General features: G+C 56.6%; 1 protein-coding gene across 1 annotated transcript; it reads right to left on the bottom strand.

Annotated features, from left to right (window-relative positions):
- Window positions 1-469: 469 nt before the first annotated feature.
- Window positions 470-4,897, bottom strand: LOC144988041 (uncharacterized). The gene is made up of 3 exons (XM_078938112.1): window positions 4,159-4,897; window positions 3,126-4,078; window positions 470-3,038 (listed from the first exon to the last, which is right to left on the bottom strand). Exons 1-3 carry the CDS (start codon window positions 4,860-4,862, stop codon window positions 2,260-2,262), a joined length of 2,436 nt encoding a protein of 811 aa, XP_078794238.1. The 5' UTR covers window positions 4,863-4,897; the 3' UTR covers window positions 470-2,259.
- Between the last annotated feature and the right edge of the window lie 13,904 nt (window positions 4,898-18,801).

Here is an 18,801-nt window from a genome sequence, read left to right as displayed (position 1 = left end):
CAAACAACACTCATCAGGTGTGCACCGTCAATCAGTACTGCGAGTCGGTGGTCATCCCAGACACCCTGGAGTCGCCCGGACTGTACATCCCCAACCTGTACATGAAGGACGTGCGAGGGGGAGACGTGCACCTGGAGGGCCGCGGAGGGCCGTACGAAATGGTGATTGCGGACGCCTTCAACGGCTTCTGCCCCGAGTCTGACAGCGCGTGCGGCTACCGCCGGCCGTACATCTTTACCACCGGGCGGTCCCAGAGCCTGCAGGGCCTGACGGGCGAGGTGCCGTTGGATCCCCTCATGCGCTCCGAGGCCTACACATGCATGCCCACTCTGCTCAGGCCCTTCAGCTCTGCGCTGAGGCCACGAGGCAGACGCAGAGGTGACGGCGAGGAGGAGAGCAACCACAGCATCTTCTGCGAAGCACTGCACGCGGCGGAGTTCGAAAAGAGCGTGCTGAATCACGTGGGGGACCTCTTCAAGGACACCACGGAGAGAGCGAACGGGAACAAGCGGGCCACCGACATCATGCAGCCCTCTCTCGGGGTGGCTTTCTGTGGTACTTACAGCATCGGGACGACCTCGGACAGGAGGCTCATGATAGCCTGCGACCCTACGGGTCGCGAGCCCCTGGTCGACAGGCTCGCGCCCAGAATCAGTGGCACAGGCTTGTTTGCTTGCAACCCCATGCAGACAACCGCTCGATTGATAGCTCCCATATTTAGCAGGATATTCGAGAGCCCCAACCATGGGCGCAGACTGCACGTGTGAGGGAGTTGAAGGGGGGAAATGAAATACGAGCGACACGTGCATGAGAAAGGAAGGAGAAGAAGTAGCCGGGAGGAAGGATGCCTCGACCGAGAGGAACCAGCTTTACGCGCAAGGTGGCCCGAGGACTTTGGGCCTTTGTGGAATTCGTGCTTTTGTGCGGGGTCAATTTCTTCGTCACCCTCTTCATGCACCCCGTTGACCGCGAACGTGCTGTCGCGTTGATCAGGAAAAGGGAGGAGGCCGAAGTGGACGCCGCCATCAACACAGTGGCTAGGTCCATTACGGGTCTGGACGTGAACATAGAAATGATCAAGGGGATCATCGGTTCCGAGTCTTGCGACAGGGCATTGTCCGCCGAGTACGTGAATGAGCTGCGCTCGGCCGAGACTCAGAGGGACCAGCTGCGCTACATGCTGATGGCGCTCAGGGGCAGGATCGACGCGGTCAGGCTGGTGGGCGCGGTGGACACTCTGTCAGACAGTGTGGGGCTTCAACTCAATGCTTCGGCCAAGATAAACAGGACGGTGCTCGCGTTGAACCTCCACAGAGATCTCGATGACAAGAGGGAACCGGTGTCTCAACTCACAGTAGAAGACGCGAGCAGGGCGTACGAAGATGGCCAGCTTACTCAGAGGCACCCTCACGGGCTCGTGTGACTGCCGTTAAACTGGGTAGCCCCGCTTTGGTTTTCTGATGGGGAATGCACATCAATTCATCGCGGAAGGAAGAAAGGCTCGGATTGTTGAGTTGTTTGGTTTCTTTTTTTTTTTTTTTTATTCTTTGTCTTACTGGCCTTTGTATAAAAGTGTGCATCTCCTTCTCTGTGCTGCCTTTTTGTGTTCTGTTTGTATTGTTTTTTAATGCAACGGCGTTTTTGACTGTCTGTTTGTGTCTTTTTTTTTAATTATTATTCTTTGTCTTACTGGCCTTTGTATAAAAGTGTGCATCTCCTTCGCTGTGCTGCCTTTTTGTGTTCTGTTTGTATTGTTTTTTAATTCAACGGCGTTTTTTGACTGTCTGTTTGTGTCGATCTGAATAAAATATATTCTGAAAACACAACTGCTTGACTCGTTTCCATATTCTGTTTGGCCAATAAATGTAGAGAGAGGAGCTGTAAAAATACAGGAGGCCTACTTTAATCAACAGCAAAATGAATTTATTCAAAGTACAAAATGAAAATACATCTTACATTTCAAGAGGGTACAGTTCATGTGATTGGATTGCAGGCTATGAAAAGAAAAATGCATGAGGTAGAAAGACAACCACGCAAGCCTTGGCTGTTTCAATGACAGTCGCAAGGAATTAAATCTGCTTGTCGAAAGAAAATTTTAGATAACTGTGGTAAAGAAAACAAATTGTAAAAGAGTAAAGCGAAGCACTTCGAAGACATTTCATATGCAGTCATATGCCACACACCTTTTCTGTTTCTACAAATATACAATATAAAAAAAAAAAGATGATGAAATGATGTGAACATTGTGAGCAAAAATGTTCATATGTAGACATTTCTGTCACCTTCGTAGCAAATGGGTCGGGTCACCGTATTTCCAGTCTCAGAGTTACGGTGGCAGTTGCTGAACTCCTCTGCCACGTTCATGTAAAGCGTTTGGGATTCGCAGCAAGACAGCGGTCGGTAGTCGAACAGAGCGGCCGCAGCTGCATTTTTAGCTGAAAACACATCTGCGTCCAAGGCGAAGGGTCGTACCCTCTTGTGAACGTAGCTGGGATCAGCTTTCTCCATTCCGCTTCGGAGGGCAAGCTCCGCGATGGTTTGAACGATGGTGGGTCCCTCCAGCGGCTGGCAGTCCAAGACCGTGTGGATTTCCCTTTCCAAGCCCTCGCCGCCTTCCCTGGAGTGGTACTGCACGGTGAACCACGTGCGCAGGAGGAAAATCATCCTCTTGAACTCGACCTCGGACACCGTCCCCCTCAAAGAACTGTCGATCAGTGGCAGGACTCTCATGCTCCCACCCTGGTACACTTTGGTGGTGCACCACGCTGCCAAGATGATCTGTTCCTTCAGCACGAAACAGCACCAGTGAAAGTAATGCACGCCCATGTCCACGTCGAACAGCCGCGGCAGGTGCACGTCGGGCCTGATGGCCGCCTGGGTGCTCTCCGGGCACCATTTCCCCACAAGCACGCGGTCCCAAAACCCCGGGATGTGTGGCATGCAAACGTATCTGTAGGCATCATACTCAGGCAAGAGCTTATTTTCCCAGTAGGCGAAAGACATGTCGTTTGCTGGATTCTTTATCAGGGTCTGGAACGCTGCGTAAAAAGGAGAGAAAACGGAGAAACTAAAGTCAGACTCCTGAAGCTGTGCAAGGTCCAGGTGCGAGAGGGTGTGCGACTTACCTCGCTTAAGTTCCTCTTTACTGGGCGACCCTTCGGCCAACATCCTTTCGACACATTCCTCAGTTTCGATCCCCGTCATGAAGCGGTCGCGACCTTCTCGCTCGAGATCCCAAACTCCTACGGCCTCCATCCCCGGCATGTCAGCCAGCGCGTTCGCCGTGGCATTCACCGTTCCGTGTTCGGAGATGACCCAGTGCTTTCGGCAGCCTCCCTGCGCTCTGAAGCACAGCGTGCACAGGACGCATCCGCAGAGGCACTGCATGGGTCGATTGAGTTGCAGGAGATACCCGCGGCACACTGGCGCGCGGTTGAAGACCCGGCTGCAAGATTGACAAGTGACGAAACCTTCGAGCGTGGACAGAGGGACGCTGGGAATCCCGTCCCACTGGCACGGTCTCACGCTGTCTTTCGGGCTTCCGCGCACAAGTTCCCCGTCTTGGCGCATCCTGGACCTCTGTTGGTTTGACTCGACGATCAGACAGGCTTGCTCTCTCTCGACCCCCGCAGACTCGCTATGGAGCACAGCGCCAAGCTCATGCTTCTGTGGCTCTACGTCCGGCTGGGAGCTCAGGATTCCATCCCCTACGTCGTCGACAGCGTCAATGGCGTCGATGGTTTTGATGGCGTTGAGAACACCGAGAGCGCCGTTAGGCATCCCGGGTGGCGGTAAGCAAAGCCCCTCCATGTTCACAAACCCTTGGGGCAGTTCAGAGCTGGGAAACTGAAACGGCTCTGCCGAAGACGAAGCGAGCGGAGGAGGAACCTGGAAACCCTTTAGGGATTCCGGTGGGTGCGTCAAGATGTCGTCAGGGTACGTGACCAAGTTGATGTCGTCGTATGCTTTCGTCTGGCTCCTCTGAGAAAGCACGGCATCGTGCTCTTCCTCCAGCCTCAGCATCTTCTCCACGTACTCCGCGTCCCCAACTGCCGTGGTGAAATAACTCGAGGAGATCCTGGAAAATTGACACAAACTTCAACTTGTGAATATCACCCTTAGACCTAGCGTGGAGCCAGGATCGATTGGAATACGTACGTCTCGCCGCCTATGCTGTGAATGGCGGCGCGTAGCTCGTCCTCCGTCTTGCTCGCAACCTCGATGACTTCCCCTGACGACTGGACCTCGATCTCCTCTGGGCGAAGGGAGCGTGCGCTCTCCGTGTCGCAACTTTTCTCCGTCACCTCCAACGCTTCCAACGGGCTCGTTGGGGATGCCGCAGGTGGCTCAGGGTGGCGGAGGTGGCCTGCTTTCCCCTCGGGTTGGTGTTCAATGCCTCTAGTTCCCGGCTCATACACGACCACGTCGCGAAACGCTTCATTTCTAGCACCCAGGCAGAGAGGGAGAGGTGTGCCGCGGGCATCTTCTGCCTCGTCTTCAGTTTCCTCCAGGGAGGCCGCCTCATTCTCTACGGCCCCCTGACTCTTTTCCTCCTCGTCCTCGTCCGAGACGCTGACGTAGAACGGGCTGCACTCGCTCTTTCTGGCCTCGCCCTGGTCTTTGCGAATCTCGCCAATCTCAGATTCGCCCTCACTGGAATCGCTTTCGCTGGAGCTGTCTTCCTTTGTCAAGCTAGACTCCGATCTCCAAGACCTAGCCGCGGTTCCTCGCGCCCTGAAACGGCCTCCATGTGCGGACGTCGATTGCCAGCTTCTGGCGTGAGGAACAGCCCAGCGAACCCCCTTTCTCGTTCCATTGTGAACCTCACCGGCATCCGCATCAAAGTCTGACTGTTCTTCCATGGTAGGTGTCTCTGGCTCGGCCCTCCTTTTCGCAGGCCATGTCTCGGATTTAATCCTGCGAAGGCTAAGGCTGGGGTCCCGCCTGCGTTTGATCTTCTCACTCTGGTGATGTTTGTTACTGCCTCTGTTTCGTTCACAACCCTCGGCAGGGCTTAACCCTCTTCGGCTGGGCGCGTGCTCAGAGTTTCGCTCCCTTCCAACCTGCGCCCTGCCTGTCGGGTAGAGAGGAGGTTGGCTGACGATAGGGACGCGTCTGAGGACGCGTTTGCATCCGCTTCCTCGAGTCCCATCGTGAATTCCGTCCCTCCGGCCTTGACCAGCAATGTTGCCCTCGGCCCACTCGGACATCTGGTCGAGCCGGTTTTGCTTCCTCCTTATTCTCTCATTTTCGTACCTTCTCCTTTGCTGCAGGTTGCGCAGGGGAGAAGGCATGATGTATCTGCCTTGGCCTCCGCAGATCCATCTCTGCTCAGGCTGGGTCATCCTCTGCATCTCTTTGTTCTTACACTCCGCCGACGTCTCTTTCCTCGTGCTCCGACCTTTGTTAAAACAGAGAGGCGAGTTCCATCCAGATGCTGAGGGGTGAATCTCTCGAGTGTTCCTGTATGAGCGAACACTGGTGTCTGCGGTCCATCCTCTGTGATCAACCTTGGCAGAACCTACATGGCTCCTCCTTGACTGTCTCAGAGTATCAGCCACTGAAGAATTTTTCACTCCGCTCATTGTTGCGCTTTTCGTATCACCATCACTGAGCCTCACCTTCCCTTAGAGTGTAGGACCTCCACTCACAGCTTACAACGAGAAGTGTCTGGGTCAGACGAGAAGTCTCTGGGTCCGATGGGAGTTGTCAGAGTCAGACATATGTTCACAGGGCGTGACCAATGCAAACAGACTGCCACTCGCCTCCTCCGCCCCTGCTTCAAAACGGCCGACTGTAGCTTTTAGAATCCGGCCGATGCTCACAGAAACTGTCTGCTACACTCTGTCACTGTTCCACCTCCCGAGCCTCCATGCAATGCTCAAAGAGGCAGACTGTGATGAAAGGAGGGGAGGGAAAAAGGAAGCTCGTAGGTTGATTAGGGGAAAGAAGTTATGGAGGTGCAGGGGGTAAAGCATAGAGGTGGAGGGTTGGGAGGAGCGATGGAAGCCCATGCTGTGTGCATAGAAACAATAAGTCAGAGGAGATGGAATCTTTGTCCATAATGTTAATTTAGATGAGTGCAACTGCTTGTGAACACAGAGGTTCTTTTTTTTTTTTTTTTTTTAAATGTATTTCTTTTCTTAAAGTTGTAGCTCATCAACCTCTCCCTTTCCCATCCCAGAGATCAGGGCAAATGAAGCAAGGCGCACAATACCGTAAACATGTGAACGGGGTACTTAAAGGTTTGATGGTTTATTTTCTGACAAAGAAGGAGGAAAAGTGTATTTTCACTGAGACGAAGTGCAAGCTCTGTTTTATGGGTGTCAAGGAAATAAAATAAAAAATGCTTCGAAGCAATTGGAAACAATTTGTGAACTGTTTTATTTCGCAGCGTTCATTACAGACGGGACCAAGCATTTTAAAGAATGTCAGAAACAAATTACATCCTCCTTGTTCAAGGGATGGTGCGCATACAGTACACAAAACGAAATCACGAAATAAATAACACGTCCAATCCCACTACACAAACTACAGCATCTTAGTCCTCCTCAGCTTTGCGGATCTGGGGATCGCAGGCCCTGCTCCACATCCCCCTCCGCAAAACACCAAGTAGACAATCCCAGCAGAAAGTGCTCCGCACCAGGTCGTGAGAAGGCCCATCGAAATCCATAAAGCTGAGCTGCTAGCGAACCCCGACAGCCAGCCTCCCAAAGACACTCTTCCAACCGTGATCTCGCTGTACTTGGTGTCAAAATATCTCAGGTCTCTGGTGATGTTGTTCAGATTTTGACGCACAGATAACAGGTTCAACGTTGTGTTCACGACTTCGAGCAGCTCCATTCCGGGAGTCCCGGGCAGAGTCTCTTTCAGCAGGTCCACAAAAGACACAGGTCCTTCAGAAATGTGCGGTCCGGAGAAAGGCTTCAGCGGGGGAGATTCGATCTCGACTGTGACTGACCCTTCCATCCAAGTCACCTTGTTGTTACGGTAACAGATGTTTCTGTGGCACTCACCGCACACGGTCTTGCATTCCGAGGGATCCTTGACGCACCTCCTGTACCTTTCGTGAAGCTCGGGCTTCCTGCAGTACTTGCCGTAGCACTCGGACGGCTCATAGAACCGTCCGTCTATGAGCCAGACTTTGTAGTCGGGCCAACAGGGGATGCCGTCGTTGCTCATTTTGGGTATGGGTATGATCCCTCGGACCACGGCGCGCTCCACAGCGTTCGGCACTGAGTGCACGATGAACAGCTTTCGGTTTCTGTACAGGGCCGCACCCACGGTGGGAAACTCGGACAGACCCGGGTGATCGCGCATCACGGACATGCCGCTCGGGCAGCTCCCCGAGCGCTTAGAAGCGATTTGCCTCAGACAGTTTTCTACCCCCCTGGCCATGAACTTTGTGTGCATGGCAGCCTGCGTCATCTGATGGGTCACGCTCTGCATCTGAGCGTACCACATCTGGTAGCTGGTCATCACAGAAAACTTGACGTTGGTGTCTCGCAGGGCCGCCTCGGTGTTCCTCTTCATGGCGTCTCTGAGGAGTCCGAAGTTTTTGTTGGCTATGTCCGTGTTTCTCTTCATCTTCCTCTCCTGTTCGTCTATCCTGCCGTCCATCATCGCCAAGTTCGCGTCCAGTCTGTTGCTCACCTCTACCAGTTGCCCTGAGATCCCCGTGAAGGCGTTCTTCATCGAGTCCATCTGGGCTTCCAGGTGGTCCACTCTGTTGGAAACGTGAATCGCCAGACCCAGGGCGGCTCCTCCGAGTATCACGCCTGTGAACCTCTTGCGCCTCGTCGAGCGGCGTTGCTCGGGTCGGTCGAGCGCCGGGAAGGGCGCGTTATCGGGCAGAGCGTACCCCGAAGCCTTGCGCTCCTGCGAGGCCAACTCCTCCAGGCCCTCTCTCATCAGGTCTCCGGCCCTGCGGGCGTCGTTGGTGATTTCGTGTGCCGAATCGCACAGCTTGCCGTAGTCTCTCCGGCAGCTGTCGTCTCCTCCACAGACCGAGATCAGGCAGGGCTTGAGGGCGCTCACATCGTAGTTCACGCAGCTCACGTTCAGGTTGATGTAGTCCAGGCCCGGGGTGAAGTTTGAAACAAAGTGGAAGGCCTCTGCCGGCTTCATGATCGACCCGTTATCGTAATCCACCGCCAGCTTGTCCACCGCGAATCCGTCGTCCACTGAAACCAGGTTGAGGATCTGGGAGCTCTCTCCCGTGTTGTGCGTTGTGCACACTTTGCTCACGGGCGGAGCGTACTCAACAAATCTTTTCGTGTCCAGGATTCCCACCATGTAGTGTCTCGGGTCAGTCGTGGGCATCATGGTGTTGATGTTTATCGCGACCTGCGGCGGGCGATCCGACGACTCGGCCGTCTCGACCGGTTCCCCGGGAGTGCACGACTCCATCGAGTACACATTCCCGATGTAGATCCTGTCGTAGCTGGTGGCGAACATTTCCCTGTGCGGCTCCTTGAAAACCCCGAGCGCTCCGTGGACAGCCACAAGGCCGGGGCATACGAGAGTGTGGCTCAGACCCACGTTGTAACAGGGATCCAGGGAGCTCTTGGAACCCGATGCCGGGTCTTTGTACTCGCTCTCCGGGATGGTGATCACCACGTCGTCCAGCTGGGACAGCTCGGACAGCTCGCCCAGGTAGGACGGTGGTGGGGGGATCGAGGCAGACCTCGCGAACCTCAACGGCTTCGCGCCAGAAAAGGGCTTTGCGGGGATGGTCTCTGTGGTGGATATCCCAGCGGCCATCTGTTGCCTCTTCCAGTCCTTCAGCCTGTGCACGGCCGAGGCGATGCCCAGTATTGCGGGGGTGTCTGGACGCACGCCGCGTTTGAAGTCAGAGTCCACGGGGGCTATCACGAACTGGTTCACCCCGAAGGCCACGGCCACGAGTTCTGGAAATCGCTTTAGGGTCTCGAACGACGTCGAAGACACGGTCATGTTCACCATCACCCCCCTGCCCCAGACCGTGGCTGTGGAGCCCGAGCAGCACTTGGTGTTGAGGTCTTCCTCGCACTTGAGCGCGGTGTTGGTCTCCAGGTCCGCTAAAGGCAGACCGGCCGAGACCTCCCACCTTCCCGCGTTTGTGCCCTCCAGGGAGCTGAGCTTCAGGGCTCCGGTGAGGGACAGAGTGAAGATGATCCTGTTCGCTCTGACTCCTCTCCTCAGCAGAGTCATGAGGTAGGGAACCACAGCGTAGTGGTTTCCTTCATCGTTATAGCCGCTCGGGCTCACCCACACGTTCTGACAGTGCCTGGGATCCTTCGTGTCCGCGCGGCCCCGCGGCGTCACGAACGCCTCAAACTCGGCCAGATCTGAGAAGTCGGTCTTTGCCAGCAGCCCGCGAGACGCAGGAAGGCCGAGGAACACCTTGCGGATGCCTCGTCCGTGCAGGGCGGATGCCGCGAGGTTTGCAGCTCTGCCGAACTGGTCTCTTTCCCAGTGTGACTTGGAGCAGTCCGTCAGCCCCCATCGGCTCGCGTCTAAGAGCAAAGCCGTGGATGAGACAGAGAAGCTGGCCTTGGCGAGGGTTTCGGCCAAGGAGGCCAGGACCACGGGGAAGTGTCTTCGATCCGGGGACGCGGGGAGCACGCACTCGTCGAATGGGACCTTCGTCACGATGTGGCCTGCTTGCGCAACGGCGGCGAACAGGTTGGCGTCTAGAGCTAAGGCCAAGTAGCCTCCGATCGAGGAGTACCGAGCACGCCCCACCGAGACGACGGTGGCGTCGCACATGGACGGCCCGACGAAGTCCCTGATCTCCTCGGCCGTCGGCGAGTAATCCGGGCCGCGGGCAGCCTCGTCGAGGCTGGAGACCTCGCACATAGCCAGAGGAGCCGAAGCCGAGCGGTCCCAGTTGGTCAGACCCGGTTTCGCGCGCCCCGACCCGCTCACGCAGAACGTGTTGCCGTTGGACTCGAAACAGTTGTCTCCCAGTTGCAGGTGGCAAACGCCGATGTTTTCTGCGTCCCCCAGGCCAACGTACGCCAGCAAGCAGGCGTAGGGCGAGTTACGGATGGCCAGGACGTCCTCCGAGTCTGGCCACCGCCTTTCCGCCTCGGACGCGCGCAGCGTTCTTTTCATGAGCTTGTAGGCCGCGCACTGAGGTCCCGGATCGCACTGGCCTGACGTATTCGTCCCAAAGTAATAGTCTCTGTTGCGAGGGCTGGCGTGTAGCATTGTAGATATCCTGTTCAGCGGGGCGTTCGCAACCACCCGCTCGGAGCACCCGAATCCCCCGGGAACCGGGACGCAGGAGGACCTGTCGAGCTTCTTCACGTAGGCTCCCAGCATCACACCTTCCCTCTGGTACCTGGTCAAGTCATGAGAGCGTCCACGCGTGTCTCTCCACAGGGCGCTGATCCTTCCCGGGCAATAATGCGTACACTCGCCCTTGAGAGCACCTGTCCTGCTCAAAGCGAAACCTGCCTGGCTGGTGCCCGTGCACCAGCCAGTGTGAGAGCCGCAATTTTTCACGGAGATCCACGCGTAAGGAGCGTATCCGTAAGGTTCCGAGTCCGCCGGCGCTTGAGCTCGGACTCGGCAGATAAGCCAGGTGGCCATCGCGGCGAGGAGAGTGACCATGTGGCAACACTTCCAAGGTGGAGACCATGCAAGCTCTTGCGGTCAACCGTGCTCCCTTACGCCCGGGCGTGCGCTAATACCCGAAGGCTCCTGACGCTCGGCCTCGGGCTTTACAGCAGAAGTTGAGAGGAGGGCGGGTCGCCGGAAGCTTTGTCCGAATCGCACTGCCTGCGCTTCATGAGCGACTGGCAGGTGGCGGCCAAGCCTATGAACTGTTTCACCGCGTCGTTGTGAACCTTGGCCACTGCCTGGTCGGGTACAAGGAAAACTCTACCCATGTGGGTGCGCACTCGGTTCATGACGCAAAGGGATGCCTGGCTCGCCAGGGAGTACGAGCCCGAAATCAAGTCCACGGTCATGCTGCGGAGCACCCCGATGACGTTCTCGTCGTCTCTCGCGCAGTGCGCCAAGTGGAGGTTGATCTGCTTCTTTGTGAACGTTCGACGGCACGACTTCAAGTACGGCGCCACCTCTTGCGGCTCGAGCACACCTATGGAGTCCAGGGTGTTTCTGTCCAACCTCTCGCACAGCAAGCACTTGGAGCGCTCCGTTTCATAACGGAGACTCTGTATCGAGGGGTGCTCCCTGCCACTTATGTTCATGTGAAGCATGGGGTACTGCTTTTGGAGAAATTGATCTGCTTCGCTGACAGCGCGGAATTCACTCTCCATCCCGTCCGCGGACCCGGCCTCTGGAAACATCTGAAAGATGGCCTGGGAGGCCATGCCAGACACGTAGCCCGCTGAATCGCCAGGCGCTCCGTTCTCAGCATTCGGCGAGGGTGGGCCGTCAGGGGCCTGGCGGCGTCTCCCTGCGACCTTGCGGCCTCGATTACTAACCGGGGAGCCCCTCCGCCTCTCGAGCACTACTCCTGCCTGTCCCCTGTCGCCTCCAGCTCTGCGACGCATCGCCCGGCATGAACAGCCCGAGACCTCTCCATCCGAAGGCTGGCAAGGTCCGAGACGAGAGCCCGTGGTCTGCGAAGAGTGAGGAGCCGAGGGCACCATCTGGAGGAGTCTGGGGGGTAATGGAGAGCGACAGGTCGACTGTGCGCGGAGCGCTCTTCTCCCCTGCCAACCAGTGGTTCTGGCGAATCCCTGCGCACAGGCGATGCGTGTTCCGCACGAGCTCGGAGCACGTGATAGCAGTGATAGAACGCGCTAGATGTAAATGGTGCAAACCTACTCAGGGTGGGGCAATGCGCTCCCAGGACGAGTTTGAACGGTCCGGGGCGAGATCCTACTTGCGCGGGACATTTGGACTGTCTCCTGCCAAGGCAGGACGGCTTTCGGAGTTGCTAACAGAGCTTAGGCTTTCGCGCAACGGTGAGGGGAATCGGGTCTTTCCGTTTGCGGGCACACCACCTTACTGCACCGTCGAGAACGTTGTTCACATCTCAGGGCCGGCACTGGAGAGACTCATGGAGTTCGACGACGAGTTTGTCTGGGGGGACAATCTGATCTTCGACACGGTAGCCTGTTCCCGCTCATGCCCCCGATAGCCGAGGAGATAGGCGCCTCGTGCTCGATCGGGGATAGTAGAAAATGCAAAGCTCGGACAGCTGCGGATCGGCCTCGGTCCCTCGGACAGGACCTCTGTTCTGCCTCAAAGGCCAGAGCGTTTATGTGAAGATGTCCAAGGCAGATGTAAAGAGAGCCGTGTTGAGCAAAAGCAGCATGACGCTGGTGGACTACGCCGACAGTTGCGAGTGCGAGGGCGAGAAGTTACGTTCGGACCCCTCTCTCTTTGTGCCGATCTTCTGCAGAGAGTGCTACGGGACCACAACACAGGATTACGATGAGGCTCTGGAGGACATCCTCGCCTGCGGGACGTGTTCGTTCATCGTGGGTGTCTGCAGCGTGTACGGCGCGGACGTGGACGAGATCTACCCAGAGTCAAGGGTCGAGTACTCGGTGGAGAACTTGTTCTCCTTGTCTGGGGCCTGCCACCCACAGCCAGGAAGGGCCGTGTTCATGCACGACGCGGAGAAAGGCATCGGCCGCGTGAAGTGCTACTGGCACGTACACAGCAGGTCAGCGGACAAGACGTTTCTGTTTTGCTGCGTGGCCTGCGACAGCACGGAATATACTGCCAGGTTGCTCTCTGAGTTGAGGGAGGACGAGTCGCTGAGCACGGCATTCAGCTTGGGGACGGTGGGAGACAACTCTGTCGGACCGGTCACGGAGGAGTGCAGCCTGGTGTCGGTGCCCATGCGACCAGCCTGCTTTTGCGTGGTCCTCACCGACAAGGACCTCGTGTCTCGGACCATGACGAGGATGGGCTTTTGCTCCGTGAAAGACAAAGCCCTCGAAGCCGGTCTGCGTCGTGGCAAGGAGGAGAGTACGCGTGAGCCAGAGAGCTCCCTCACTGCGGCGCCGGCCGAGGAGACGGGCCGCGGTGAGCTCCGGGAAAGCGAGAGCGCTGAAGACAGGGTCGAGGTCATGAGACGGCTCATGATCAAGCAGGCGGATGAGATGCGAGCGCTCGAGGACGTCCTAAGAGCAATCAAGGTACAGAACGGAGTTCTCGCACAGAGGTTGAAATCTCCCCAGGACCCTGACACCCTGTTCACGATTCGAGGAGCGGAGGACTTCACGGAGCGCACCGGGGTGAGAAACAGACTATGCGCGGGCGAGGAAGCCCATACTAACGCCATGAGCCCGGACCCGGTAGATCGAGCGTCTGAAAAGGACATGGATGCTCGTGAGGATCAACCGCAACTAGCCTTGTCGAAATACGAACTGGAGGAAGTCAGGGGACTCCTCTCGGCTTCGAGACGGGCTGCAGAGGATCGGGGTCAGAGAATCAGCCCGCTGCGGTACGGTGCCCTGAGGGGAGATCGTCTCGGGGCACGGGGTAGCCCAACTGGGCGAGCTCAGCCCCACCGTCACCGCTACAGCCACAACGACGAAGACAACGAAGACTACGAAGACTACGGCTTCGATTACGAGGACAGATGCAAAGGTGACTTCGGGTCGCAGAGCGGGAAGACGAAGCCCTCGCGAGTCGACTGCCTGACTGACCAACAGAGGAGAGATATAGCGCTGGAGTACAACAGACAAGAGTCTCAAAAAGAAGAGGTCTCGCGGAAAAGGAGGGAGACCATGATCGAAATGATCAGAGCGAGCATGGGCGACATGATCAAGAACGGCATCAAGGACGCGATGCAGCAAGGGCATGTGTTCCCGGCGGCCACAGAAGGGGTCGCGTCACCCGAGGTATCGTTGCACAGCTCAGAGTTGCAGACCATAGCGAGAGATACTCCTTACAACAGGCGGGCTAGAAACTGGGACCGGCAGCAGCAGCCTTCACACGAGAGTACGTCCGTGGATGTCCCCACGCTGCTGAAAGAACTGGAAGAACTGCGAGAGCAATCAGTTACGAGGGCATCGGGAAAGCACAAGGACGTCGAAGACTCGTCTGCCATGGACACAGGAGCCGGCTCACCCCCCAGTGACAGTGCGGAGGCCGCGTGCTGCGTGGGCAGCAACGACATCACTGTGGCGAAGAAGAAGCAGCAGGCCGGTTACGCCCCAAGGTCGTCCGGAGAGGCGCCCAGCAGTTCTGATGCACGAGCGACACTGCGAGAGTTCATCTCGTCGGTCTCAGTGCACAGATGATTCGCAGACGGTTGACTGGCCTTTGCAACCCCAACATGACATGTTGTGTACATTTGCAATTTGTCTGTATGCTTGTGTGACTTGTGTTCTTGCATTTTTGCTGTTTGTTTTTGCAATTACCTGAATTACCTGAATAAAAATCAAAAGCGAGAAAAAAAAATGTGTACTTCATGAACATCATGGGTTTCTGTGCACTTCCGGGCTAGTGTAAGGTAAAGACAGCCTTCTGATTATAGCTTGCAAGCAATTCCAATTCCTTTCTCGGTTTTTGGCATCAGGGTCTGTATAGTTTTCACTAACGAGGAGAATGCGGTTCCAACGTTTTTTGAGAGTGCATCATGGTTTCGAGGGTGGACTCGATCTGCGTTGCCCTCAACCTGCCCGATGTGAAGGTGGCTGGCGTTCAGCGATCGCAACGTTTGGTTCAGGAAGACGTGGGTGATGACTGTGATGCTGTACACATGGGCCCCTCGTCCTGTTGGAAGAGACGTTGCAATAACATGGCCCTCGGCCCTCTCGATTTTAGTTACGTCCCTTCGCAGATGATATCTTCCGAAGTAAAGCAGATTCCGCAGGTGGGAGACCTTTGCGTGTGCCTCGCTCCCGTCGCGGCTCGCGCGGAAGAGTATGCGTCGATAGTGGACCTGTACAACACGTACTGCGTAAAGGGCAGTGCGCAGATGGCCTCGAGGTGCATCGGGAGCTACGCCAGGAACCGAAACGAGCTGTACATCCCAGCGATTCCGATACACGTCTTCGTGTCAGAATGGAACAGGTCCCTAAAACAGTTCCACGACATGATAAGGTGCAACAGGGAATGGTCGAACGCACGCAGTGTTGCCGCTCCTGCGCGGGACCTCAGGACCTCGTTGATGAACAACGTGATCACGCTGACTCTGGGGGACGTGCCCGCTAGAAGTGAGCACCTATGGTACGTTCTGCACTGCATAATTTCCAAACCCTCATTGGTCAAGGAAGCGTTGCAGCTCGTGGGTTGCGTGTCGTCGCGTTCAGGCCCGCTGTATCGCACTGCCGACGTGAACAGTTCGACCGTCCCTTGCAAGAACGGCTCGAGCTCATCCAGGCTGTACCTGATAGCCAAGTCGGCGGCCGGGAAAGACGACACGCCGCTGGGAGAAACCGTCGGGGCGTCTCTCGGTCTGATTTGGGTGTCAAGCGAAGACGAGGTCTTCGATCACTTTCGCAATGTGAGACGCAGCCACTACGTCCACCTGGGTACGGAGTCTGGGAACACGTTCAGGTGCAACGGGTCCTGCGAGTGGCGTGCCCATGACCGGGAGGTTTTTGAACGGATGCGCGAGCTCGGCGCGGAAGTCGCGTCGATGCCCTGCTTGCAGAATTCTCGCCTGGCCGGAAACACGGCCGACGCGGTGAGAGCCGCCCGCAGACTGTGAGACGAAGGCTGGCGGCCGGAGGGGGGGATCCTGGGGTTTCGGACGGTGCATCAGACAACTAACCATCGTAAAGTGGCGGAAGAGGGGGGGGGGGCCGAGCACTCGGAGAACGGCAGCTCGAGAATGCTGCCGAGGACCTTCGTGCCCGATCGGGACCTGATCGCATCGGCCGCACTCAACAGAGGAGCGGTCGTGACCTACGGCATCCATCCACTGTATCTATCCCCTGCGGTGTGCTGGCTCAACCGCACGCGTGGACGGTCGCGTCGGGCAAAGCGCTCCGTAGTCTGCGCGCTCAAAGGAGCGTCGAACGCAGCGAGCGTGATCACCGTCTTCTCTCACATCGTAAGGCTCTGGGATTACCCGGCGTTGGACGCGACCGAGGCCTGTTGGTCCCTAATGGTTTGCGCGGCTCTGATCTCAGGCCTTGCTGTGGCCGCCAGGAGTTCCAGCGCATTGGTCTCTCAAGCGGATCCCAAAGTCATCGCTCACCCGCTGAGGGTCATTCCCCTCTGGGTCAAATGCCTCCTCTCTGCACTTTTGTTCTCTGCCTACACGTACACCTGGCTGTACTGCACGGACCCGTCTCGTACTGGCTGCTGGGAAGAGGTCCGGAGAGCCTGGCCGCCGCTCTGGTCGTGCACGGCCGGCTTGTTCCTTTGGATTAATGCGGTGGGGTCACTGGGGCTGCTCGGCCAGACCAATTTGTGCTGAGCGAGAATGGGCTTGTGCACCGTCGGGGCGAGGTTCGGGTTGTATTTTTTCATCTTTTGCTCTTTGATCATCCACAACCCTCTGGCGCGAGGTTTCCAGTGGATCGTAGGATACGAGACCTTACTAGCTGTGGGGGCCGTAACATCGGCGGCTTCCTGTATGCGCATGAAATTTGCCCGCCTGATCGAAACGCACAGACGCATGCAACACCTGGCCCTCTCAAACACAAGCAAAGGGGAAACTGTGGCAGTGTTCAGGGAGAAGAGGCTGTCGACGTTCTCCCCTCGGGACGACGACGCGCATCGCTACGGGAAGCGAGCTTTCGGGCAGCTCCAGGAGACACCCTTCCACCCTCGCGACCGATACGACGCGCCGCACTCTTTCTGGTGCTCGCTAACAACTGTCGCGCTCGCCTACAACACTGCTCACATTTTGCTGAGCGACGCCTCGGACCCCCAGCCCCTCGCCTGCGGCGCTCCGGCTCTGGCGCTTTACTGGGGCGTCACCAGAAGCGTGCAGCTGGTGCTCTGTTGACGGCGGTGGGGCCGCTCGCACTCTGACCGTGATGGTATTTACAAACGGGAGCAGGGGGGAGAGGGCGATGCACCTGAGGACTCCGGAGGCGCACTCGGAGAGCTGTCTGGAGGTGCTCCTGGAGGTCTTTCTATCCGCGTTGGTGATTGCCAACATCGTGCTGTGGTTGCAGAGGTTGTTTTTCCAGATACACGAAAGACTGGAATGAGTGAGAGGATGGGTTCATCGGAGTGTTCGGGAAACGACTGGTGGACAAACCTCGCCTCTCCGAAAGAAGACAGGGCTCGAGGGAGCGTCTTGCTCCGAAGGCGCCTCGGTTTCTTGAGCCCCGAGGTCGACCGGAGATCCCGCGAATGGTGGTTTGATCTCGCTTGCAGCGGAGCATCTGAGACGGGTGAAAGTCCGAGGGGAGACATTGCAGCTGCCACGGGGCCGAAGGCGGGAAAAAACTACCAAAGCCTCGACGGAATGGACCTGGGTTCAGAGGGGGCGCTCAAGCCCCTGATCTCATTGAACCCATCTCGCTCGAGCAAAGATATGAGTGTGGAAGACCTCTGCAGAGTCAAGATGACGAAAGTCCAGGGTGGCCACGTACCACACCGCAGTCAGGACAAGAAGAACAAAAAGAAAGACAGGAGTCAGCCCGGAGTTACAGAAACTGTTGTGACTGTTTGACAAACTCAATGTGTTTGTGCGCTTCGGACGAGTCCGTGCAGATGATGCTGATAAAACGCAAATAAACCGTTCACTGACTGAAACGAGTGGTGTGTTGGTGTTGTTGTTCTTTCTTTTTTGTCAACGAATGCTCCTTAGCCCCAGGGCGCTAGAGGTCCGTGATGGGAGAACCTGAGTCCAAGCTCAGAATTTCACATCTGGTTTGTTAGCCCGTGGGTGCTGACAGTGTTTGTGAACTCACCCGAGTGTGTGCAGATGATTAGGGTGAAACACGAGGAGGGCAAATGAGCTGCGCCTTAACTGCTAGAATGGGGAGAGAGTTGGACCTTAACACTTGGTACTGAGTGGAATAGTACAACTGGGGTCAATTTGCTTTCAGATACCTATCCCTCTCTCCATCAAGCCACGAGGCCAAGCAGGAAGCTGGCCTCTCTCCGCCACCTCCAAGGCCACCCTTCAAGACCCCAATTCTCTAGGTAAAACCGACCCACCCGGAGTATTGAAAAGAGGGAGATGAACGGAGAAGATCGAACCCGTTTGCAAACTGCAGACTGATCGACAAGCGAACAGGCATGCTCCGCAACCATTCGCAGAGAAATCCTCCGGTCACCTGGGCTCGGGCTACTCAATCAGCCTCACCGTCACTAACCGTTCAAGGATGTGAAAAGACAGATCAGGCTGCACTTACTTCTGGGACACAGCCTAGCCAGTCTTCTGACTGTTCTCCCTCGCTCTTGCAAGGGGTCCTTCTTCCACCCTTTCGCAAAAGCGTTGAAGTGGGAATTGAGAAAACCACTAGTGAGACTGACCCCATGCAGGGATCTGATCTGGACACGAATCCAGAGCTCGACCTTTCTCAGCACGATCCGCCGCCCTCTTACAAAAATAAGAGCGAGAGCCACAACGTGCAGGCGGGTTATCTCCCTTGCATCCAGGAAAAGGCTAGGAAGAAGAGGAAGGAAACCACCTGTGAGAGCCGAAACTCGCAGTCCTCTTCTACCGAACCGTCCAGCCTCCGGCACGGACAACTGGACGAAGAGGAAGCGTGTGTCTCGGGCCCTCTCGTACAAGCGGTGAAGATAGTCATGTTCCATCTCCTCACCAGCTGTTTGGAGCAGCTCCGTAAAGACGAGTGCTATGGCTGTCAGGTCGACCACCCCAGTCAGACACAGCACCCCTGTTTGTTCGAAATGGAAGAGCGGTTCGTTTGCTCCAACTTTCCCGCTCTGGTTAAAAAACTGCTG

Source organism: Oryzias latipes, chromosome 19, assembly GCF_053564925.1.
Source record: "Oryzias latipes strain Hd-rR chromosome 19, Olatipes_Hd-rR_3.1".
In the NCBI taxonomy this organism is placed as follows: Eukaryota; Metazoa; Chordata; class Actinopteri; order Beloniformes; family Adrianichthyidae; genus Oryzias; species Oryzias latipes.
This window is presented reverse-complemented; position numbering and strand designations above follow the sequence as displayed.